At 43.1% G+C, this 26,363-nt stretch overlaps 1 protein-coding gene across 3 annotated transcripts; it reads right to left on the reverse strand.

Annotated features, from left to right (window-relative positions):
* Positions 1-30: 30 nt before the first annotated feature.
* LOC117535335 (ubiquitin-conjugating enzyme E2-17 kDa-like) lies at positions 31-26,363 on the reverse strand. Of its 3 annotated transcripts, XM_034199784.1 has the most exons (8): positions 26,041-26,362; positions 9,287-9,350; positions 9,176-9,207; positions 8,992-9,069; positions 5,051-5,156; positions 1,694-1,787; positions 209-254; positions 155-172 (listed from the first exon to the last, which is right to left on the reverse strand). In XM_034199784.1, the coding sequence occupies exons 1-7, from the start codon at positions 26,062-26,064 to the stop codon at positions 209-211; spliced, it is 444 nt and encodes a 147-aa protein (XP_034055675.1). In that variant the 5' UTR covers positions 26,065-26,362; the 3' UTR covers positions 155-172. The 3 variants fall into 3 exon arrangements, with proteins under 3 accessions (XP_034055674.1, XP_034055675.1, XP_034055673.1); XM_034199783.1 differs by having other exon boundaries at positions 31-254; XM_034199782.1 differs by lacking the exons at positions 155-172; positions 209-254 and adding an exon at positions 1,114-1,561 and having other exon boundaries at positions 26,041-26,363.

A 26,363-nucleotide genomic window follows, 5' to 3' on the forward strand; every position in this document is an offset into this window, starting at 1 on the left:
AAAAAAAAAAAAGAGGAAATAATGAACAAATTGCTGTTATTGGCTGATGAGAGGGAGGGGGCGTGGCCACATGAGAAAACCTCAAAAGTGTATTCCAGCAGTGAGAGGAGGAGGAGGAGGAGGAGGAGGAGGAGGAGGAGGAGGAGGAGGAGGAGGAGGAGGAGGAGGAGGAGGAGGAGGAGGAGGAGGAGGAGGAGGAGGAGGAGGATCACATGGCGTATTTCTGAGTCCAGTCCTGAGCCGTCTTGTTGTACCTGCAGGGGAGAAATGTTCAGTTGAGATCAGCTGTTAGCGGGCAGATCAGGGATGATGCCATGCCTGCAAACACAACACACACTCTGTCCCATACATTTTATGTTCGTCTCCATTTTCTATTCAAAATGCTACAAACTGCAGCCGAGTTCAACCTCAGAAGCTGCCAGAAGAAATTAAACTACGTAAAAAATAAATAGGGCGAAGCCTGCGAGCTAGTTCAGGCAGTCAACTCGAGCACCAATGATACATTAACACGTGCCGCGCCCCTCTGACAACCAACCAATCACATTCTCCTAAACATGCCGCACTATTTGAGCTGCCAGGTCTTCCCTGCCTCTGCCTCGCTACGCTGCTGCTGCCTCTGCCTCGCTGCTGCTGCCTCTGCCTCGCTACTGCTGCCTCTGCGCTACTGCCTCGCTACGCTGCTGCTGCCTCGCTACGCTGCTGCCTCTGCTGCTGCCGCCTCGCTATGCTACGCTGCTGCCTCGCTACCTCGCTCTGCTGCCTCGCTCTGCTGCCTCGCTCTGCTGCCTCGCTCTGCTGCCTCGCTACGCTGCTGCCTCGCTACGCTGCTGCCTCTGCTGCTGCCGCCTCGCTATGCTACGCTGCTGCCTCGCTCTGCTGCCTCGCTCTGCTGCCTCGCTACGCTGCTGCCTCGCTACGCTGCTGCCTCTGCTGCTGCCGCCTCGCTATGCTACGCTGCTGCCTCGCTCTGCTGCCTCGCTCTGCTGCCTCGCTACGCTGCTGCCTCGCTACGCTGCTGCTGCCTCTGCTGCGTTCATGTTCCTGCTGTGTTTCATGTTGCTGCTGCTTGCTGCCCCCCCCACCACCCCAGCCCCCACCTGTAGGCTCGGGGGATAGTTATCTAATCATCACTCAATGTTCTCTGTAAATCTGTGGAGTGATGAGGCCCGAGCCTAGACGCCAAACTATATGCTGCTTCTAATAAACATTAAGAAACAGGTGAGTTGACTGAAACAACCTTTGTGGTGTCTAAAATAAGTCTATTTCTATAAGCGGTCATCTTCTTTAGGTAACACACTGACTAAGGACAACTACATCCTTCAACCTGACTTTCAAACATCCTCTTAAACTTCTGATGTTGTGTTTAAAAGCCCTGCTGCCGTGTGTCTGAGAGGCTCTGGGAACCTGCAGGTGAGAAGATGAGCCGCTCGGACTCTGTTTCCGGAGCCATGCTTTGCTTCAAAACGTGCTTCAAGTCCACAAACCCAGCGTGGGAGTTTCCAGCGCTTACCCTCACAGCATGGCATACGTGTCTGTCCACTCCCTGGCTAGTCTGCTATACCTGAGACAGACACTCGCGTTACAAAGGACGCCACGTTTGATGCGTTGCTACTTTAGAGAGGATCTGGAGTCCAAACTAAGGGCGTCTGTGTGGACATGTTAACACCGTTAGTTGTTATTACAATGCACTCACTTTACGGGGTCTGTTTTGTAGATGCGGGCGATCTCTGGCACTAGCGGGTCGTCGGGATTCGGGTCACATAACAGAGAACAAATGGACAAAAGCACTGCGGAGAGAAACACATGATCAATAAGTTACAGATATTTGTCACAACTGCACATCGTTGTTTATGTCAGGAGACATCTTGTTTACGTCAGGAGACATCTTGTTTACGTCAGGTTGTTGTTTACGTCAGGAGACATCTTGTTTACGTCAGGTTGTTGTTTACGTCAGGAGACATCTTGTTTACGTCATGTTGTTGTTTACGTCAGGAGACATCTTGTATACGAGCGTCATGTTGTTGTTTACGTCAGGAGACATCTTGTATACGAGCGTCATGTTGTTGTTTACGTCAGGAGACATCTTGTTTACGTCATGTTGTTGTTTACGTCAGGAGACATCTTGTTTACGTCATGTTGTTGTTTACGTCAGGAGACATCTTGTTTACGTCAGGTTGTTGTTTACGTCAGGAGACATCTTGTTTACGTCAGGAGACATCTTCAGGAGACATCTTGTTTACGTCAAGTTGTTGTTTACGTCAGGAGACATCTTGTTTACGTCAGGTTGTTGTTTACGTCAGGACACATCTTGTTTACGTCAGGTTGTTGTTTACGTCAGGAGACATCTTGTTTACGTCACGTTGTTGTTTACGTCAGGAGACATCTTGTTTACGTCACGTTGTTGTTTACGTCAGGAGACATCTTGTTTACGTCAGGAGACATCTTGTTTACGTCACGTTGTTGTTTACGTCAGGAGACATCTTGTTTACGTCACGTTGTTGTTTACGTCAGGAGACATCTTGTTTACGTCAGGAGACATCTTGTTTACGTCAAGTTGTTGTTTACGTCAGGACACATCTTGTTTACGTCAGGAGACTTGTTGTTTACGTCAGGAGACATCTTGTTTACGCCAGGAGACATCTTGTTTACGTCAGGAGACATCTTGTTTACGTCAGGAGACATCTTGTTTACGTCAAGTTGTTGTTTACGTCAGGAGACATCTTGTTTACGTCACGTTGTTGTTTACGTCAGGAGACTTGTTGTTTACGCCAGGAGACATCTTGTTTACGTCAGGTTGTTGTTTACGTCAGGAGACATCTTGTTTACGTCAGGAGACATCTTGTTTACGTCAGGAGACATCTTGTTTACGTCAGGACACATCTTGTTTACGTCAGGTTGTTGTTTACGTCAGGAGACATCTTGTTTACGTCAGGTTGTTGTTTACGTCAGGACACATCTTGTTTACGTCAAGTTGTTGTTTACGTCAGGACACATCTTGTTTACGTCAGGTTGTTGTTTACGTCAGGAGACATCTTGTTTACATCAGGTTGTTGTTTACGTCAGGAGACATCTTGTTTACATCAGGTTGTTGTTTACGTCAGGAGACATCTTGTTTACGTCAGGTTGTTGTTTACGTCAGGAGACATCTTGTTTTGGTCAGGTTGTTGTTTACTTCAGGAGACATCTTGTTTACGTCAGGTTGTTGTTTACGTCAGGAGACATCTTGTTTACGTCAGGTTGTTGTTTACGTCAGGAGACATCTTGTTTACATCAGGTTGTTGTTTACGTCAGGAGACATCTTGTTTACGTCAGGTTGTTGTTTACGTCAGGAGACATCTTGTTTTGGTCAGGTTGTTGTTTACTTCAGGAGACATCTTGTTTACGTCAAGTTGTTGTTTACGTCAGGAGACATCTTGTTTACGTCAAGTTGTTGTTTACGTCAGGAGACATCTTGTTTACGTCAGGTTGTTGTTTACGCCAGGAGACATCTTGGCCCTTTCTCATTTCTCTAACTCCCCTCCTCGACTCCTATCCTCAAGACTTAGTCCCGCCCACAGGAGATGCGAGCGGAGGACTGAGGAGAGGAACCGAGGAGAGAGGAGGGGAGCCGAGGAGAGAGGAGGGGAGCCGAGGAGAGAGGAGGGAACCGAGGAGAGAGGAGGGGAGCCGAGGAGAGAGGAGAGAGGAGGGGAACCGAGGAGAGAGGAGGGGAACCGAGGAGAGAAGAGGGGAACCGAGGAGAGAAGAGGGGAACCGAGGAGAGAGGAGGGGAGAGAGGAGGGGAACCGAGGAGAGAGGGAGGGGAACCGAGGAGAGAGGAGGGGAACCGAGGAGAGAGGAGGGGAGCCGAGGAGAGAGGAGAGAGGAGGGGAGCCGAGGAGAGAGGGGAACCGAGGAGAGAGGAGGGGAACCGAGGAGAGAGGAGGGGAACCGAGGAGAGAGGAGGGGAACCGAGGAGAGAGGAGGGGAACCGAGGAGAGAGGAGGGGAACCGAGGAGAGAGGAGGGGAACCGAGGAGAGAGGAGGGGAACCGAGGAGAGAGGAGGGGCGCCGGGGAGAGGGGAGCCGGGGAGAGAGGAGGGGAAGCAGCAGGCGGTTAGAGAAAGGAGAACTCCTCTCCTCTGAGCGGTCACTTTAAAGAGACGTCCATTAATGATGACAGGAGGCAGCAGCCCTCTGTCTGATGGACAGATGTGTTCATGACCACTTCGATATTTACTTTGATTCATTCACAGTGCGGTGTAATGAGACAATAACAGGCTGCAGATGCGTATCTTGTTTGTAGATATCTACTAAACTAAAGCCGAGAGAGTCGGCCTGTTCTACTGAGTGATAACTATGATACACACTGCTCTGCTTTCTGCACGGACTTCACAGCTGTTCTCTCTGGAAACATTGCGTCGCGATGAAAGCAGTTACTAAAATAATATCCAGGGGATGCATGCAGAGCTGTGATTGGCTGAGATAAGTCCGGCCGTGCGTCACGACTCTTTGAAACATCTCTGTTCCCGGATATGCATCCGCGAAGGAGCCATCAGTGTATCCTCGGTTAGAGCTCCTCCAGAGAGCCTCCTCCCTCCTCTCTCCTCGGTTAGAGCTCCTCCAGAGAGCCTCCTCTCTCCTCGGTTAGAGCTCCTCCAGAGAGCCTCCTCGATGCTCGGTCCTCGAAGTGCATTTAGAGAAATTAGATGTCCTTCAACATGGCGCGCTGAAATTCATTTCCGGGTCACTACCGGAGGAGTCGAGGAGTCGAGGAGGGGGATTTGATGAAATGAGAAAGGGCCCTTGTTTACATCACATTGTTGTTTACGTCAGGAGACATCTTGTATACGGGGTCATGTTGTTGTTTATATATCTTATAAACAAGATCAGTGCCTCAGTGCTCATACTATATCTCTCTGGAAACTCCTGGTAAGCTATGAGCAATTTACCAAATACAACTGAAATCACCATCTGGTGAAGTGAAGTTTAAAGCAAGAGAAGACGTTATGTGTCTGTCTGGACTGAGTGCTGGTTCTGAATGGGTCTTCACAGCGCGACTGGAACTCACCTTTAGAGATAGTTAAAGCAGGAGACCACTGTGATCTCAATATATCCAGGCAGATGCTGCCGTTACTGTTAATATTTGGGTGATAAATTCTTGTTGTGAAGGCGACCTGAAGGAGAGAGGAGAAACACACACAATAGCTCAGACCAGAGAGAAGCCTCTTACATAACAACTGTTACCGCCTCAATAACTAAGATAAGAGGCACTTCAGTGATCCCTGACTGGGGAGAGTTTGCGTTGCAGCAGCATAAAAACATGGCACATAAGTAGAAATTCAATGAGTAGAAATAGAAATAAAACAGTTGACCGTGAAGATAATAAATCTATCTGAGGAGGAAACTGTTGATAAATGAATTTAGCCTTTTCAACGTGTTATTTTGAATGTGTTTAATTAACTGGTTGTTTGCCACCCCTTTGCTCGTCCCTGCAAACAGAGTTTATTTAAACCAGAAATATCACTCACTAGTATCGCTAATTATTAAAGCAATTGTAGTTTGTTTTCTATAAACTACATTATTATTTACTGAAGTCCTGCGGAAGCTGTTTATTTTTGGATTGTGTCAAAACAACAACTCTATAAAGGCTTTAGGAAAATCTTTGTACCATTTTGAAAACACAACAATCCTCAGATGCTCTTTGCTAAATGTATCAAGTGTTTGGCTTTTTGACAAGAAAAATACTTTCTGTAATAAAAGTGGTGGATTTACAACAAAAAAAATGTACTAGGAAAACCACGTAAATATTCTAATGCTGCGTTCACACCGGACGCGATGCGAATATTCGCTTCGCTCTAATCGCTCGAGTTTCCCCGCGGCTGCCAGCTGTGTTTACTCGCATCATTCAAACAGGATGTGCTGGCTCGGGGGCTACAACTACAACAAGATGAACATATTTGACCGTGATTTAATTGTAATACACGTTTCAAAATGATGCTGACGTAACAACATACTGATACCGGTTAGTAAAAACCATGAATTAATGCTTTGACAAGTCTGCAGACAGACGGCAGAGAAACACCTTTTAAAATGCGTGTTGTCTAAATAGAGATCGGCTAAGCTAACGCAGTATATGCTCCGACCGTCCACACTCACAACGGCCTACAGACATAAATAAACCAGCGACTGTATTCGCCATGACACAGACAGTCTGTGGTTTGTACTTGTTTCACTTCCGTCTAGTTTCTGAACAGATATGAGGAGCTGTGAGCTCTGAGTGCTAACAGCTAACAGCTAACGTTTTGGTTTTCTGATTCAACCAGTGTTGCCAACTCCATAGTAAGGAAAGTAGCTATTGGCTGTCCGAAAAGTCGCCAGAAGTCACTAAATGATGTCATCGCCTAATTTGCATATCATGTAATGGCGGTAAAAAAAACGTTCCACCCCCTTCAAGGATCAAAACTTAAAACCACCAGAGTAAATCCTGACGACAGTAGATCAGAAATGTCTCCATTAGAAAAAGCAGAGTAGAAATAGTTTTTAGTAGAAATCTCCCTTACAATAAAGGCAGTATGCCCGTGTGCCATCTCCAATAAATGGCTTCAACCATCCTTTAAACTCAGGGTTTGATTCCCACTAGGGCTGAACGATATACCGTGTCATGGCGATAACCGCGGTATGCGCATGCGCGGTATTCACACCGCAGGGACGTGCGGTTTTATTCATTTTTTTTAAAAATGCTAACGCACTTTAGCACAGAATTCAAAATAAAGATACCCTTATCACTTATCGAAACTGCACATACAATATATCCGATTAAAGCTGAGACTCCACAGATTATTTAAGTATAGTATCTAAGCGATCCGATCTCGCAACAGGGGAAGCAAACACAGACATCACAACACGTACCTTTTACGGAGCTTTTACGGGAGATCGTCTCACCGTAGCTGTCAATCTGATCAAAAGACGTGTTCAATGGCATAAAACGAGAAAGAAAAAACGCGGCTGAATCGGTTGATCCATAGGTTTATAATGTATCTGTGGCTTTGAAGCAATTGTTTATAATACATAATTCCATTTTTATGTCGGAGCACAAAAGTTAGCTGCTAATGGTAGCCACCTTGGTGGTATGCAGCTTCCGGTTTTGGCTACGCGTCGTCACTCACTCCTTATTTGTTCATGTGTTGGTGTGTGTAGAACTTCCCCTGATATTTGACCTTTTTAGACAGATTTACCACAAAAAACCCTCTTCTGGGGCCATTTGGGTGGATTTTCCATATCTCTGGCCCACCTTGCTGGATTTTGACATGTGACATCTCTTTCTGACCGTCAGAGCCAATGGAATCGAGGGGAAATCACACAGTCCTTATTTGGTAATGTGTGTGTGAGAGACTTCCGCATAGCCAAGACCGGAAGCAGCAGCCACTCTGGTGGCTACCATTAGCAGCTAACTTTTGCTCTGCGATATTTACAAAAAAATTGAATTATGGATTATAAATTAAATCATTTTTTTAAACAGAGACGTTAAAAACCTATGGATTAACCTTTTCAGCCGCGTTTTTTCTTTCTCGTTTTAATGCGATTGAACACGTCTTTTGATCAGATTGACAGCTACGGTGAGACATCTCCCCTCGAAGCTACGTAAAGGTACGTGTTGTGACGTCTGTGTTTGCTTCCCCTGTCCGAGTTCAGATCACTCAGTGATGATACTATATACCTAAATAATCTGTGGAACCTCAGCTTTAATCGGATATCTTGTAAGTGCAGCTACGATAAGTAACAATAAGGGTACTTTTATCTTGAGTTCTGTGCCAAAGTGCGTTAGCATTTTTCGCTCAGAGGTCATTTAGATGCTTCTTATGAGACTTGTGTTTTGTTTTGGTAAACATGGTTTGTATCGTCAGTTAGCTGAGATTATTTCCGTTAATCTGGTATAACACATTAATAGGTTCTTAAATATTACGATCCTGAGACACTGTCGTGAAAAAAAAAAGTAAAGTACCCGCCGGGACTTTGGGGTTTAACAGGTTAAAAAAAACGCAATATATACCGCAGGGGGGGGGGGGGGGGGAGAAACCGCGATGTCAGTTTTTTTCAATACCGTGCAGCCCTAATTCCCACTCCTCTCTGTACTTTTGTGAATACAGTTCAGACTGTGACACGATGACCTACGTGAATGTTTAGCTTGTCACAGAGGCACACACACAGTGGACGAGGTGATTAAGTGACTGAGGCTGTGTGAGTCAAAGCAAAGGCAGTTATTTATTATAGTGTGACAGTGAAGAAACATTTACATTTACATTTAAATCCCGCTCAAAACCAGGACGGCTTGGCAGTTGGCGCATGCGCAATTAATTTGCAGTCTCGACGCGGGAGGGTGTGGCTGTCTCCGCTCTGCTCTGACTGCAGCTGAGCTGCTGCGGGAGGCAACTAGCACCTGTGAGTACTATGGGAGGGCAGAGCAGGGGCAGAGGGGCTCACGGCAGCACCCGCGGCTCGTTAACTGCTGAATAATACGTGAGTCTCCAAACACCAGAAAAGTGCCTAATAACAGCATTACAAGTCGTTAGATTAGTCGTTAGTCGCTTTTGACAAAAATAAGTAGCCGGAGGGTTTGGAAAGCCGCCGAATTTAACGACAAAGTCGCCAAGTTGGCAACACTGGATTCAACGTCAGTGACGGCAGGCTGAGATCCTCACCGCTGATTGGCTACCGCGACATCGCGTCACGGGAATTTGACGCTCGAGTTGAAACAATTGAACTCGAGCGGTTGTCTCGGCCCCCTTCAATCGCCTCAATCGCGCCGCGGCATTCGCATCAACCGCTTCATGCGCGCCGTCGGAGCGAATTCATGTCTGTCCGCGTCTCTGCTTTGACTTATGTAGTCGCGCTGCCTCCAAACATCGCATCGCGTCCGGTGTGAACGCAGCATTGGATATAAAGATGTACAGAGAAACAAACCCTCAAATGTATGAGCAGAGACATGTGAACCGGCGGCTGCTCACTGACCTTGGGGGGTTTGAAGGGATAATCTGTGGGGAAATGAATAGTCAGGAAAAAGACTCCGCCCTGATAGGGACTGTCGGGCTGAAACAGAGAGAACACACGTATAAATCAGTTGCTCTTTAAATTCGAGTCGTGTCGTTATCAATCCAGTAATCCCGTTTATTATATAATAAAGTTGTATACTTACAGGACCCATAATTGTAGCTTGCCAATGAAACACTGGAAACAGAAAGAGAGGATTAATACACAAACACACAGACTTTGTTGTTTTGTTTGTTTTAGTAAAATGATCACTCACTGTCTTCACCGACGGGTCCCGCAGAGCACTGAGCCGGAGGGTCTCTGGACAGATCAGTTAACTCCTGAGAGGGGGGGGGGGGGAGGGGGGGAGGGGGAAGAGGAAGAGGAAGGGGAGGGGGAGGAAAAGGAATGTTGTATTAGTATCGTCTACATTAAAGTTTCACAACACGTACATGTGAAAGTCTGAAAGAAGACCTTTATCACAAATTCAAAATAAAGCCTTAGTAGTTCTCGGTAGTTCTTTAGTAGTTCTCGGTAGTTCTTTAGTAGTTCTCTAGTAGTTCTTTAGTAGTTCTCTAGTAGTTCTTTAGTAGTTCTTTAGTAGTTCTCGGTAGTTCTCGGTAGTTCTTTAGTAGTTCTCGGTAGTTCTCGGGAGTTCTTTAGTAGTTCTCGGTAGTTCTCGGTAGTTCTCGGTAGTTCTCTAGTAGTTCTCTAGTAGTTCTCCGTAGTTTTCCGTAGTTCTCTAGTAGTTCTCTAGTAGTTCTCTAGTAGTTCTTTAGTAGTTCTCAGTAGTTCTCAGTAGTTCTCTAGTAGTTCTCTGTAGTTATTTAGTAGTTCTCTAGTAGTTCTCTAGTAGTTCTCTAGTAGTTCTCCTTAGTTCTCCGTAGTTCTCCTTAGTTCTCCGTAGTTCTTTAGTAGTTCTCAGTAGTTCTCAGTAGTTCTTCAGTAGTTCTCTAGTAGTTCTCTAGTAGTTCTCCAGTAGTTCTCAGTAGTTCTCAGTAGTTCTCAGTAGTTCTCTAGTAGTTCTCTAGTAGTTCTCTAGTAGTTCTCTTGTAGTTCTCTAGTAGTTCTTTAGTAGTTCTCGGTAGTTCTCTAGTAGTTCTCTAGTAGTTCTCTAGTAGTTCTTTAGTAGTTCTCTGGTAGTTCTTTAGTAGTTCTCTAGTAGTTCTCTAGTAGTTCTCTAGTAGTTCTCCTTAGTTCTCCTTAGTTCTCCTTAGTTTTCCGTAGTTCTCCGCAGTTCTCTAGTAGTTCTCTAGTAGTTCTCAGTAGTTCTCAGTAGTTCTCTAGTAGTTCTCTAGTAGTTCTCTAGTAGTTCTCTAGTAGTTCTCTAGTAGTTCTCTGCAGTTCTCTGCAGTTCTCTGCAGTTCTCTAGTAGTTCTCAGTAGTTCTTTAGTAGTTCTCAGTAGTTCTCTAGTAGTTCTCAGTAGTTCTCTAGTAGTTCTCTAGTAGTTCTCTAGTAGTTCTCCGTAGTTCTCCGTAGTTCTCCGTAGTTCTCCTTAGTTCTCCGTAGTTCTCCTTAGTTCTCTAGTAGTTCTCTAGTAGTTCTCTAGTAGTTCTCTAGTAGTTCTCTAGTAGTTCTCTAGTAGTTCTCTAGTAGTTCTCTAGTAGTTCTCTGTAGTTCTCTGTAGTTCTCTGGTAGTTCTCTAGTAGTTCTCTAGTAGTTCTCTAGTAGTTCTCTAGTAGTTCTCTAGTAGTTCTCTAGTAGTTCTCTAGTAGTTCTCTAGTAGTTCTCTGTAGTTCTCTGTAGTTCTCTGTAGTTCTCTGTAGTTCTCTGTAGTTCTCTGTAGTTCTCTGTAGTTCTCTGTAGTTCTCTGTAGTTCTCTGTAGTTCTCTGTAGTTCTCTGTAGTTCTCTGTAGTTCTCTGTAGTTCTCTAGTAGTTCTCTAGTAGTTCTCTAGTAGTTCTATTGGCTCAAACCACATCAGCCCTGAAACAACAGTCAGCTCTTTGTGAGTCGGCTGCTTCCTGTTCTCTCTCACCACTTCCTGTTTGAACACATCCACAACAGCTGATCTCACAGAAACACAGCAGTCCCTCATAACCAGAAACACAAGCAAGCTTTGTTTAAAACCACAGATAACTGGGTATTGAAAAACACATTTAAAATGTTTACTATGTTACTAGTAGAAGATATGTTCAGCGCTTAGTTGCAGCTCAGCAAACTAGTAAAGTTCATTTACCAAATCATTTCAGCAGCATCACTTTACTACAAAGACTTATTTGGAAAGGACAGACGCAGCTCTTCTAAACTACAGAGCTAACAAAACACTATTAAAAGGTAGGATGGAGAAACTAGCTAGAATTTGAAAATACACAATGAAACAAATCTGCCCCTTCCTTCAGAGTTCCTCACAGAGCCCCTCCTCCAACACACACGAACATGACCAATGAGGGCACGAGATAAGTGTGTGCACAGATGGAAGGCTGACAGGCAGGTAGGCCATCCAGTTACTTTAGCCGGGCCGGCTTTTTCAAAGCATTTAATATATTCATTGCTATCGGGATGTTAGCGTTTCTGAAGTGAATTACCCACCTTCTGCAGATTCTTCTCTAAACAAATTAATAGTAGGGTGCAGCATTATTTTTCACTCACAGTAAACTGAATATTGGACGAAAGAACCACACATTTAAAAAGGAGTCACCTCGGACATTTATGACTATCGTTTGAAACTTTATACGGAATGATTATTCTATCAATTAATCTGCAGTTTTACAGATTAGGGAAGAGACTGTTAGTTGCTGCTAATGTTGACTATTGTCTAAAATGTTATTTACAGAAATACAATCTAGAATTAAAAGAACGGTTTCCAATCTGACCATCAGAGGGAGAAGACAGACAGACAGACAGACAGACAGACGCAGCTGTTTGTGTAAGTACATCGACCATGTGACTGATTATAAAGACATCTCTGCAGAGAGTTTTATTTTGAAAGGACAGCAGCTTTAAAACAAACAGGTTATTGATGCGTTAGCAGCGGAGGATCTATTTATACTGCAGTGAGTCGGCGGGGGGGGGGGGGTTGGGTCAGGATATATTGGTGGGGTTTTGGGGGGGGGGATTTCAGGTCTCGGTGGTATGCGACACACTCGGCTCATCTTTCAGATTTCAGTTCAGGGAGGAGAGTAAATGTCGAGGAATTCAGACGGAGACTGAAGCAGCTGAGCAGCACTACATACTGACATACACCTGAACATCAGCCGGAGAGGACTCTTTAAAGTAGAGACACTACATACTGATATACACCTGAACATCAGCCGGAGAGGACTCTTTAAAGTAGAGACACTACATACTGATATACACCTGAACATCAGCCGGAGAGGACTCTTTAAAGTAGAGACACTACATACTGATATACACCTGAACATCAGCAGGAGAGGACTCTTTAAAGTAGAGACACTACATACTGACATACACCTGAACATCAGCCGGAGAGGACTCTTTAAAGTAGAGACACTACATACTGATATACACCTGAACATCAGCCGGAGAGGACTCTTTAAAGTAGAGACACTACATACTGATATACACCTGAACATCAGCCGGAGAGGACTCTTTAAAGTAGAGACACTACATACTGATATACACCTGAACATCAGCAGGAGAGGACTCTTTAAAGTAGAGACACTACATACTGACATACACCTGAACATCAGCCGGAGAGGACTCTTTAAAGTAGAGACACTACATACTGATATACACCTGAACATCAGCCGGAGAGGACTCTTTAAAGTAGAGACACTACATACTGATATACACCTGAACATCAGCCGGAGAGGACTCTTTAAAGTAGAGACACTACATACTGATATACACCTGAACATCAGCCGGAGAGGACTCTTTAAAGTAGAGACACTACATACTGATATACACCTGAACATCAGCAGGAGAGGACTCTTTAAAGTAGAGACACTACATACTGACATACACCTGAACATCAGCCGGAGAGGACTCTTTAAAGTAGAGACACTACATACTGATATACACCTGAACATCAGCCGGAGAGGACTCTTTAAAGTAGAGACACTACATACTGATATACACCTGAACATCAGCCGGAGAGGACTCTTTAAAGTAGAGACACTACATACTGATATACACCTGAACATCAGCAGGAGAGGACTCTTTAAAGTAGAGACACTACATACTGACATACACCTGAACATCAGCCGGAGAGGACTCTTTAAAGTAGAGACACTACATACTGATATACACCTGAACATCAGCCGGAGAGGACTCTTTAAAGTAGAGACACTACATACTGATATACACCTGAACATCAGCCGGAGAGGACTCTTTAAAGTAGAGACACTACATACTGATATACACCTGAACATCAGCAGGAGAGGACTCTTTAAAGTAGAGACACTACATACTGATATACACCTGAAAATCAGCAGGAGAGGACTCTTTAAAGTAGAGACACTACATACTGATATACACCTGAACATCAGCAGGAGAGGACTCTTTAAAGTAGAGACACTACATACTGATATACACCTGAACATCAGCAGGAGAGGACTCTTTAAAGTAGGGACACTACATACTGATATACACCTGAACATCAGCAGGAGAGGACTCTTTAAAGTAGAGACACTACATACTGATATACACCTGAACATCAGCAGGAGAGGACTCTTTAAAGTAGAGACACTACATACTGATATACACCTGAACATTAGCAGGAGAGGACTCTTTAAAGTAGAGACACTACATACTGATATACACCTGAACACCAGCAGGAGAGGACTCTTTAAAGTAGAGACACTACATACTGATATACACCTGAACATCAGCAGGAGAGGACTCTTTAAAGTAGAGACACTACATACTGATATACACCTGAACATCAGCAGGAGAGGACTCTTTAAAGTAGAGACACTACATACTGATATACACCTGACATCAGCAGGAGAGGACTCTTTAAAGTAGAGACACTACATACTGATATACACCTGACATCAGCAGGAGAGGACTCTTTAAAGTAGAGACACTACATACTGATATACACCTGAACATCAGCAGGAGAGGACTCTTTAAAGTAGACACTACATACTGATATACACCTGAACATCAGCAGGAGAGGACTCTTTAAAGTAGAGACACTACATACTGATATACACCTGAACATCAGCAGGAGAGGACTCTTTAAAGTAGAGACACTACATACTGATATACATCTGAACATCAGCAGGAGAGGACTCTTAAAGTAGAGCACTACATACTGATATACACCTGAACATCAGCAGGAGAGGACTCTTTAAAGTAGAGACTCTACCTACTGATATACACCTGAACATCAGCAGGAGAGGACTCTTTAAAGTAGAGACTCTACATACTGATATACACCTGAACATCAGCAGGAGAGGACTCTTTAAAGTAGAGACACTACATACTGATATACACCTGAACATCAGCAGGAAAGGACTCTTTAAAGTAGAGACACTACGTACTGATATACACCTGAACATCAGCAGGAGAGGACTCTTTAAAGTAGAGACACTACATACTGATATACACCTGAACATCAGCAGGAGAGGACTCTTTAAAGTAGAGACACTACATACTGATATACACCTGAACATCAGCAGGAGAGGACTCTTTAAAGTAGAGACACTACATACTGATATACACCTGAACATCAGCAGGAGAGGACTCTTTAAAGTAGAGACACTACATACTGATATACATCTGAACATCAGCAGGAGAGGACTCTTTAAAGTAGAGCACTACATACTGATATACACCTGAACATCAGCAGGAGAGGACTCTTTAAAGTAGAGACTCTACCTACTGATATACACCTGAACATCAGCAGGAGAGGACTCTTTAAAGTAGAGACTCTACCTACTGATATACACCTGAACATCAGCAGGAGAGGACTCTTTAAAGTAGAGACACTACATACTGATATACACCTGAACATCAGCAGGAGAGGACTCTTTAAAGTAGAGACACTATATACTGATATACACCTGAACATCAGCAGGAGAGGACTCTTTAAAGTAGAGACACTACATACTGATATACACCTGAACATCAGCAGGAGAGGACTCTTTAAAGTAGAGACTCTACCTACTGATATACACCTGAACATCAGAAGGAGAGGACTCTTTAAAGTAGAGACTCTACATACTGATATACACCTAAACATCAGCAGGAGAGGACTCTTTAAAGTAGAGACACTACATACTGATATACACCTGAACATCAGCAGGAGAGGACTCTTTAAAGTAGAGACACTATATACTGATATACACCTGAAAATCAGCAGGAGAGGACTCTTTAAAGTAGAGACACTACATACTGATATACACCTGAACATCAGCAGGAGAGGACTCTTTAAAGTAGAGACTCTACCTACTGATATACACCTGAACATCAGCAGGAGAGGACTCTTTAAAGTAGAGACTCTACCTACTGATATACACCTGAACATCAGCAGGAGAGGACTCTTTAAAGTAGAGACACTACATACTGATATACACCTGAACATCAGCAGGAGAGGACTCTTTAAAGTAGAGACACTATATACTGATATACACCTGAAAATCAGCAGGAGAGGACTCTTTAAAGTAGAGACACTACATACTGATATACACCTGAACATCAGCAGGAGAGGACTCTTTAAAGTAGAGACACTACATACTGATATACACCTGAACATCAGCAGGAGAGGACTCTTTAAAGTAGGGACACTACATACTGATATACACCTGAACATCAGCAGGAGAGGACTCTTTAAAGTAGAGACACTACATACTGATATACACCTGAACATCAGCAGGAGAGGACTCTTTAAAGTAGAGACACTACATACTGATATACACCTGAACATTAGCAGGAGAGGACTCTTTAAAGTAGAGACACTACATACTGATATACACCTGAACACCAGCAGGAGAGGACTCTTTAAAGTAGAGACACTACATACTGATATACACCTGAACATCAGCAGGAGAGGACTCTTTAAAGTAGAGACACTACATACTGATATACACCTGAACATCAGCAGGAGAGGACTCTTTAAAGTAGAGACACTACATACTGATATACACCTGACATCAGCAGGAGAGGACTCTTTAAAGTAGAGACACTACATACTGATATACACCTGACATCAGCAGGAGAGGACTCTTTAAAGTAGAGACACTACATACTGATATACACCTGAACATCAGCAGGAGAGGACTCTTTAAAGTAGACACTACATACTGATATACACCTGAACATCAGCAGGAGAGGACTCTTTAAAGTAGAGACACTACATACTGATATACACCTGAACATCAGCAGGAGAGGACTCTTTAAAGTAGAGACACTACATACTGATATACATCTGAACATCAGCAGGAGAGGACTCTTTAAAGTAGAGCACTACATACTGATATACACCTGAACATCAGCAGGAGAGGACTCTTTAAAGTAGAGACTCTACCTACTGATATACACCTGAACATCAGCAGGAGAGGACTCTTTAAAGTAGAGACTCTACCTACTGATATACACCTGAACATCAGCAGGAGAGGACTCTTTAAAGTAGAGACACTACATACTGATATACACCTGAACATCAGCAGGAAAGGACTCTTTAAAGTAGAGACACTACGTACTGATATACACCTGAACATCAGCAGGAGAGGACTCTTTAAAGTAGAGACACTACATACTGATATACACCTGAACATCAGCAGGAGAGGACTCTTTAAAGTAGAGACACTACATACTGATATACACCTGAACATCAGCAGGAGAGGACTCTTTAAAGTAGAGACACTACATACTGATATACACCTGAACATCAGCAGGAGAGGACTCTTTAAAGTAGAGACACTACATACTGATATACATCTGAACATCAGCAGGAGAGGACTCTTTAAAGTAGAGCACTACATACTGATATACACCTGAACATCAGCAGGAGAGGACTCTTTAAAGTAGAGACTCTACCTACTGATATACACCTGAACATCAGCAGGAGAGGACTCTTTAAAGTAGAGACTCTACCTACTGATATACACCTGAACATCAGCAGGAGAGGACTCTTTAAAGTAGAGACACTACATACTGATATACACCTGAACATCAGCAGGAGAGGACTCTTTAAAGTAGAGACACTACGTACTGATATACACCTGAACATCAGCAGGAGAGGACTCTTTAAAGTAGAGACACTACGTACTGATATACACCTGAACATCAGCAGGAGAGGACTCTTTAAAGTAGAGACACTACATACTGATATACACCTGAACATCAGCAGGAGAGGACTCTTTAAAGTAGAGACACTACGTACTGATATACACCTGAACATCAGCAGGAGAGGACTCTTTAAAGTAGAGACACTACGTACTGATATACACCTGAACATCAGCAGGAGAGGACTCTTTAAAGTAGAGACACTACATACTGATATACACCTGAACATCAGCAGGAGAGGACTCTTTAAAGTAGTAGGACACTACATACTGATATACACCTGAACATCAGCAGGAGAGGACTCTTTAAAGTAGAGACACTACATACTGATATACACCTGAGCATCAGCAGGAGAGGACTCTTTAAAGTAGAGACACTACATACTGATATACACCTGAACCTCAGCAGGAGATGACTCTTTAAAGTAGAGACTCTACATACTGATATACACCTGAACATCAGCAGGAGAGGACTCTTTAAAGTAGAGACACTACATACTGATATACACCTGAACATCAGCAGGAGAGGACTCTTTAAAGGAGAGACACTACATGCTGATATACACCTGAACATCAGCAGGAGAGGACTCTTTAAAGTAGAGACACTACATACTGATATACACCTGAACATCAGCAGGGGAGGACTCTTTAAAGTAGAGACACTACATACTGATATACACCTGAACATCAGCAGGAGAGGACTCTTTAAAGTAGAGACACTACATACTGATATACACCTGAACATCAGCAGGAGAGAACTCTTTAAAGTAGAGACACTACATACTGATATACACCTGAACATCAGCAGGAGAGGACTCTTTAAAGTAGAGACACTACATACTGATATACACCTGAACATCAGCAGGAGAGGACTCTTTAAAGTAGAGACACTACATACTGATATACACCTGAACATCAGCAGGAGAGGACTCTTTAAAGTAGAGGACACTACATACTGATATACACCTGAACATCAGCAGGAGAGAACTCTTTAAAGTAGAGACACTACATACTGATATACACCTGAACATCAGCAGGAGAGGACTCTTTAAAGTAGAGACACTACATACTGATATACAGCTGAACATCAGCAGGAGAGGACTCTTTAAAGTAGAGACACTACATACTGATATACAGCTGAACACCAGCAGGAGAGGACTCTTTAAAGTAGAGACACTACATACTGATATACACCTGAACATCAGCAGGAGAGGACTCTTTAAAGTAGAGACACTACATACTGATATACAGCTGAACACCAGCAGGAGAGGACTCTTTAAAGTAGAGACACTACATACTGACATACACCTGAACATCAGCAGGAGAGGACTCTTTAAAGTAGAGACACTACATACTGATATACACCTGAACATCAGCAGGAGAGAACTCTTTAAAGTAGAGACACTACATACTGATATACACCTGAACATCAGCAGGAGAGGACTCTTTAAAGTAGATACACTACATACTGATATACACCTGAACATCAGCAGGAGAGGACTCTTTAAAGTAGAGACACTACATACTGATATACACCTGAACATCAGCAGGAGAGGACTCTTTAAAGTAGAGACACTACATACTGATATACACCTGAACATCAGCAGGAGAGGACTCTTTAAAGTAGAGACACTACATACTGATATACACCTGAACATCAGCAGGAGAGGACTCTTTAAAGGAGAGACACTACATGCTGATATACACCTGAACATCAGCAGGAGAGGACTCTTTAAAGTAGAGACACTACATACTGATATACACCTGAACATCAGCAGGGGAGGACTCTTTAAAGTAGAGACACTACATACTGATATACACCTGAACATCAGCAGGAGAGGACTCTTTAAAGTAGAGACACTACATACTGATATACACCTGAACATCAGCAGGAGAGAACTCTTTAAAGTAGAGACACTACATACTGATATACACCTGAACATCAGCAGGAGAGGACTCTTTAAAGTAGAGACACTACATACTGATATACACCTGAACATCAGCAGGAGAGAACTCTTTAAAGTAGAGACACTACATACTGATATACACCTGAACATCAGCAGGAGAGGACTCTTTAAAGTAGAGACACTACATACTGATATACACCTGAACATCAGCAGGAGAGAACTCTTTAAAGTAGAGACACTACATACTGATATACACCTGAACATCAGCAGGAGAGGACTCTTTAAAGTAGAGACACTACATACTGATATACAGCTGAACATCAGCAGGAGAGGACTCTTTAAAGTAGAGACACTACATACTGATATACAGCTGAACACCAGCAGGAGAGGACTCTTTAAAGTAGAGACACTACATACTGATATACACCTGAACATCAGCAGGAGAGGACTCTTTAAAGTAGAGACACTACATACTGATATACAGCTGAACACCAGCAGGAGAGGACTCTTTAAAGTAGAGACACTACATACTGACATACACCTGAACATCAGCAGGAGAGGACTCTTTAAAGTAGAGACACTACATACTGATATACACCTGAACATCAGCAGGAGAGAACTCTTTAAAGTAGAGACACTACATACTGATATACACCTGAACATCAGCAGGAGAGGACTCTTTAAAGTAGATACACTACATACTGATATACACCTGAACATCAGCAGGAGAGGACTCTTTAAAGTAGAGACACTACATACTGATATACACCTGAACATCAGCAGGAGAGGACTCTTTAAAGTAGAGACACTACATACTGATATACACCTGAACATCAGCAGGAGAGGACTCTTTAAAGTAGAGACACTATATACTGATATACACCTGAACATCAGCAGGAGAGGACTCTTTAAAGTAGAGACACTATATACTGATATACACCTGAACATCAGCAGGAGAGGACTCTTTAAAGTAGAGACACTATATACTGATATACACCTGAACATCAGCAGGAGAGGACTCTTTAAAGTAGAGACACTATATACACTGATATACACCTGAACATCAGCAGGAGAGGACTCTTTAAAGTAGAGACACTATATACTGATATACACCTGAACATCAGCAGGAGAGGACTCTTTAAAGTAGAGACACTACATACTGATATACACCTGAACATCAGCAGGAGAGGACTCTTTAAAGTAGAGACACTATATACTGATATACACCTGAACATCAGCAGGAGAGGACTCTTTAAAGTAGAGACACTACATACTGATATACACCTGAACATCAGCAGGAGAGGACTCTTTAAAGTAGAGACACTACATACTGATATACACCTGAGCATCAGCAGGAGAGGACTCTTTAAAGTAGAGACACTACATACTGATATACACCTGAACATCAGCAGGAGAGGACTCTTTAAAGTAGAGACACTACATACTGATATACACCTGAACATCAGCAGGAGAGGACTCTTTAAAGTAGAGACACTACATACTGATATACACCTGAACATCAGCAGGAGAGGACTCTTTAAAGTAGAGACACTACATACTGATATACACCTGAACATCAGCAGGAGAGGACTCTTTAAAGTAGAGACACTACATACTGATATACACCTGAACATCAGCAGGAGAGGACTCTTTAAAGTAGAGACACTACATACTGATATACACCTGAACATCAGCAGGAGAGGACTCTTTAAAGTAGAGACACTATATACTGATATACACCTGAACATCAGCAGGAGAGGACTCTTTAAAGTAGAGATACTATATACTGATATACACCTGAACATCAGCAGGAGAGGACTCTTTAAAGTAGAGACACTATATACTGATATACACCTGAACATCAGCAGGAGAAGACTCTTTAAAGTAGAGACACTACATACTGATATACACCTGAACATCAGCAGGAGAGGACTCTTTAAAGTAGAGACACTACATACTGATATACACCTGAACATCAGCATGAGAGGACTCTTTAAAGTAGAGACACTACATACTGATATACACCTGAACATCAGCTGGAGAGGACTCTTTAAAGTAGAGACACTACATACTGATATACACCTGAACATCAGCAGGAGAGGACTCTTTAAAGTAGAGACACTACATACTGATATACACCTGAACATCAGCAGGAGAGGACTCTTTAAAGTAGAGACACTACATACTGATATACATCTGAACATCAGCCGGAGAGGACTCTTTAAAGTAGAGACACTACATACTGATATACACCTGAACATCAGCCGGAGAGGACTCTTTAAAGTAGAGACACTACATACTGATATACACCTGAACATCAGCAGGAGAGGACTCTTTAAAGTAGAGACACTACATACTGATATACACCTGAACATCAGCCGGAGAGGACTCTTTAAAGTAGAGACACTACATACTGATATACACCTGGACATCAGCAGGACAGAAAATAAAATATGCTATTTTTTTATGTTATATATATATATATATATATATATATATATATATTTATGTATATATATTTATGTATATATATTTATGGCGCACCGTTGGAGGAGCTTGGGAGTTGAGATTCTTATTGCAACAGCTGCTGATGTAATAAAGCATTTAAATCTGCTTTGAATCGAAAAGAGCCAATCATTAATTTTCCAAAAATATATATGTGATTGCACATTAAAGGGTACATCTAAACCGTAACTGCTTCTGTTATTACATCTCATCCAAAAAGGTAGAGATAAAGATTTGCTTCGTCCTTCGAACATTTGGGGGAATTGGAGAAGTTCATCTTTGACTTTGTTTAAGTGGCGTTTTGCATCTTGTTACCTGTAATAACAGTGCCCTCTCCGTCAAAGGCAGCTCATTGTGGAATAGCCTCCCAACGGAGATACGGGATTGTCCCACTCTCAATAGCTTTGAACACTTTATATATCTCTTGTATCTTCTCCTGCACTTGATATGTCGTTGCTGCTACATTGTACTGCCATGTGCTACATTCTTATCTATGCTGCTCATGCTCTTTCTGCATATCATGTATTTATTTTTGCTATGTTTATAAATGTCATGTTCTTAAAAAGGTCCCATGTCCTGCTTCTCTGGTTCTGACCCGTTCCCTTGTGTGTTATGAAGGTTTGCATGTGACCGGTCTGCAGAGTCTCAAACCCTCAAAGTGCGTCCTGTAGGGAGTAACACTCTGACTCAGAGGAGACCCGTCTGTGCTGCCAGAACGCCTCGATGGACATTCCTCTTTTTCTTCCTGGTACTAAGTGACGTAACGACGACCCAAATGGACCAATGGGTCCATTTGGACCAATCCGGAGCCGTTACGTTAAGGACTTCCTCACTATCAGAGACAAGAGAGGAGGAAAGGAGGAGAACAACAAAGTGTAAAAAAGTCAAACAAATCTGAATGATTGCCCCGAGCTCTGCCCGTTTGCCCCCCCCCCCCCTCAAATTTGTTTATTATTATTTTTTAACCACAAGCCGTTATCGTCACGGGAGAAGGACACACAGCCTGCCCAGGTGGGCGCGCAGGAAACACGAACGTAGCGTGCGCATTGTAAAAAGAGCTCACAGTGAGCGGTTTGAAGTACAGTATTGAATTTGACAGAAAACATCAATGAAACGCAGCAGAAGGAAAGTCGAAAGAGTTGGGTGAAAGAAAGGACGGGAGATGTGAGTGGGTTCATTCAGTAAATCAGCTCAGGATAATTGGATGTTCTGTCTGCACCTGTTGTTGTGAGGCTAATGCAGGATTTGTTAGCTTGATGCTACCGGCATTTAGCGGCAGTGACTCAACAAATGGCCTCTTAAAATGTATCGTCAGCAATGTGTGACAAGCAGCTTGTTTAATGTTAGACTCCATATGATCAGAACACGATGCTTTCATATCAGAGAGCAGATGAGGTGGAGCGGCCTCCAGCAGTAGAGGGTGAGGCAGAGAGCAGCTGCAGCTATGTTATGTAGTCAGGTGATTTGATGCATCAATGAAAGGAAGAAGTGATGCATACATGAGGAGAAGGAAAAACAGTTTGAATAAAAGTAATACAGCAGTGTACTGTATTACTTTTTAATGTACAATTACTTTGTTACTGTACGATATCAATAACAATAATCCACAGCTCCTCTCTGCTCCGTTGGGGGGGGGCACCCTGCCGAGGCAGTAAACCTAAGTGAAACACTGAGTGAATACACATACCACCAGAGTTCCCGTTAGAATAGTTTGTTGCCGGTCAACGTGTCCGTTAAAGTTTAAATCTTCCGGACAAAATCAGAAAAGTTCCGGTCAAAGGTCTTCTTTGTTATTTATTGAGCTTTAAAACAAATTGAGATGATTCGATATTAAACAAATTAATTATAGTAGATTAACTACATTATTCAAAAGTGAACAGTAATTTATAATAACACGAGAATAATAAACGGAGCGCTCTCCCTCTCCTGACAGCCCGTCAGTATCATGCAGCTCGCGGATCAGTAATGAGTGACCCGACAGTGAAACTAAACATATCTATAACTAGTTACGGTAGTTTGAGAGGTCATTAAAATAGCTACGTGTGATATTCTAACCTGAAGTGTGTGTTTTGTTCCGCTCACCGCTGCAGGTGATCATGCAGAGCTGCGTGTCGACTAATATTTTAGACATTAGAATGGACTATTCTTGTCTGTCACATAAGTGGCACAACTGATGCGGTATTGCGCTGAGGGGAAATTATTTTTGACCGGAGAGATTTAGATTTGCCGGTCTTCAGCATATTGATGATGTGGTTCTGATGGCTTCATCGGTCTGAGACCTTCAGCACTCACTGGATCGGTTCACCACCGAGTGTGAAGCGGCTGGGATGAGGATCAGCACCTCCAAATCTGAGGCCATGGTTCTCAGCAGGAAACCGATGGACTGTCCACTCCAAGTAGGGAATGAGTCCTTACCCCAAGTGAAGGAGTTCAAGTATCTCGGGGTCTTGTTCTCGAGTGAGGGAACAATGGAGCGTGAGATGGGCCGGAGAAATCGGAGCAGCGGGAGGGGTACTGCAGTCGCTTTACCGCACCGTTGTGACGAAAAGAGAGCTAAGCCAGAAGGCAAAGCTCTCTGTCTACCGGGCCATTTTCGTTCCTACCCTCACCTATGGTCATGAAGGATGGGTCATGACCGAAAGAACGAGATCGCGGATACAAGCGGCCGAGATGGGTTTTCTCCGCAGGGTGGCTGGTGTCTCCCTTAGGGATAAGGTGAGAAGTTCGGTCATCCGGGAGGGACTCGGAGTTGAGCCGCTCCTCCTTCGCGTCGAAAGGAGCCAGTTGAGGTGGTTCGGGCACCTAGTTAGGATGCCACCTGGGCGCCTCCCTAGGGAGGTGTTCCAGGCACGTCCAGCTGGGAAGAGACCAAGGGGTAGACCTAGGACCAGGTGGAGGGATTATATCTCTTCGCTGGCCTGGGAGCGCCTTGGGATCCCCCAGTCAGAGCTGGTTGATGAGGGGAGAGGAACGTTTGGGGCTCTCTGCTGGAACTGATACCCCCGAGACCCGACCACGGATAAGCGGGAGAAGATGGATGGATGGTCTTCAGCATATTTTACCGTCATAGTCCGGTAATTATCGGCTAACGGGAACTCTGCATACTACACAGAGATGCTGTTTGAGACACCAATGAGTTTGGAACATTGAACAATGTAAATCTATTCGAGTAGACCTCAACAATGGAACTATGATCAGTAGAAATGGCCATGGGACCTTTAAATGTTGTATGTGAGGGACTACGGGTGGAAATGAGCTCAAAGCTAAAAATCCAGCATATTTATTACACTTGAAGCATTCTTTGTTTTGGGTGTTCATGAATGTGCATTGTTCCTGCCAAATAAACGATTACATTAAATATATTCGACAGTCTTCTGATATCTTCCTCCCTCATTATGTATATATTTAACTTTAAATGTCTATTTTATTTTGTCTATTTTGAGATGTTTCTATTTTTCTACTCATTTTCTTTTTTACATTATTTGCAAATGTGGTCTTTTAGTTTCATGCAATAAACTTGATTCTGAAATGTAGAAAATATCAATTAATCTCCCAACATGTTTAAAGGAGATTTCCCAGTTAAGGGTTCATTTAAAGGGAAATGAAATATGTCAGACAAACTGCAGCAAATGTAAACCTACATCACTTCTGTAATAACAGTGTAATGGGATACAAATTAAATATATATAAATACACATGTCTATGGTCTGGAGGCGTGTGGCGCAGTGGCCTAGTGCGTTGGGATCAGGGTAGCACAGGTTCAAACCCCACCTCAGTCAGCATGTCCCTGAGACACTTCAGCCCAAAGTGCTCCTGTGGGGATTGCCCTCAGTGTTGAGTATGTGAGTCACTTTGGATAAAAGCGTCTAACAAGTAACATGTAATGTAATGTCTGCACAGCCCTCCACTTTAACATACACTGTTGTCATATGATATGCATTGTCCCAAGTGTTTTAGTTTTAGGCAATAAACTTGATTCTGAAATGTACAAAATATAAATAAATGTCCCTAAATGTTTACATGAGATTCCCCATTTCAGGGTTAATGTAAACCTTAGACAACAAGTGAAATTAAATATGTCAGAGAAACCATAGCACATGTCATGCTACTTGGTAATAAACCCAGTTCTGATCCTGAAAAAAACACTGCAATAGGCGTAAACATGTGGAAAATATCAATTAATTCCCCAAAATGTGATTGCCCATTTAAGGGTTAGTTTAAACATTAAACAACACGTGAATTAAAACCATGTCAGTGTGAGATCTGACGGTTTAAATGTCAACTGTTGTGTCATCGGCAGCAGCTGCTGAGCTAACACCGCTAGCCACCTGCGAGCTAACAGCCCTAACATCACCTCATAAAACCTATAAACATCAAACCGTGGGTTTAGATAAACATGGGGGGAAACAAGGGGAGTTTGTTACCTTTGTGATCCGTTTTAAAGCCATGGTTGTTGCGTCGTGGAGGAGGAGGAGGAGGTGAAGCTAGGTGATGCTAACTAACTAGCATCTAGGCTTGTTAGCTTCTGTAGGCCGGCTAAGCTAAACTGTGCTAACACATACACCGGGTTTCAATACTGACTTTGTTTTAATCTCGTTTGTTTGTCTTGGTAAACTCAGGTGTTGATACTGTATCTCTGCTCCGCGTCAGCCCTTCACTTTAAACTGACTCTGGAATAACGGGACGAGTCTGTCGGTTCTTTTCCAACCCAGTTTAGATTAAACCACGCCCACTTCTGCATTAACGT

This window comes from Gymnodraco acuticeps, unplaced genomic scaffold (assembly GCF_902827175.1).
Source record: "Gymnodraco acuticeps unplaced genomic scaffold, fGymAcu1.1, whole genome shotgun sequence".
Taxonomy (NCBI): Eukaryota; Metazoa; Chordata; class Actinopteri; order Perciformes; family Bathydraconidae; genus Gymnodraco; species Gymnodraco acuticeps.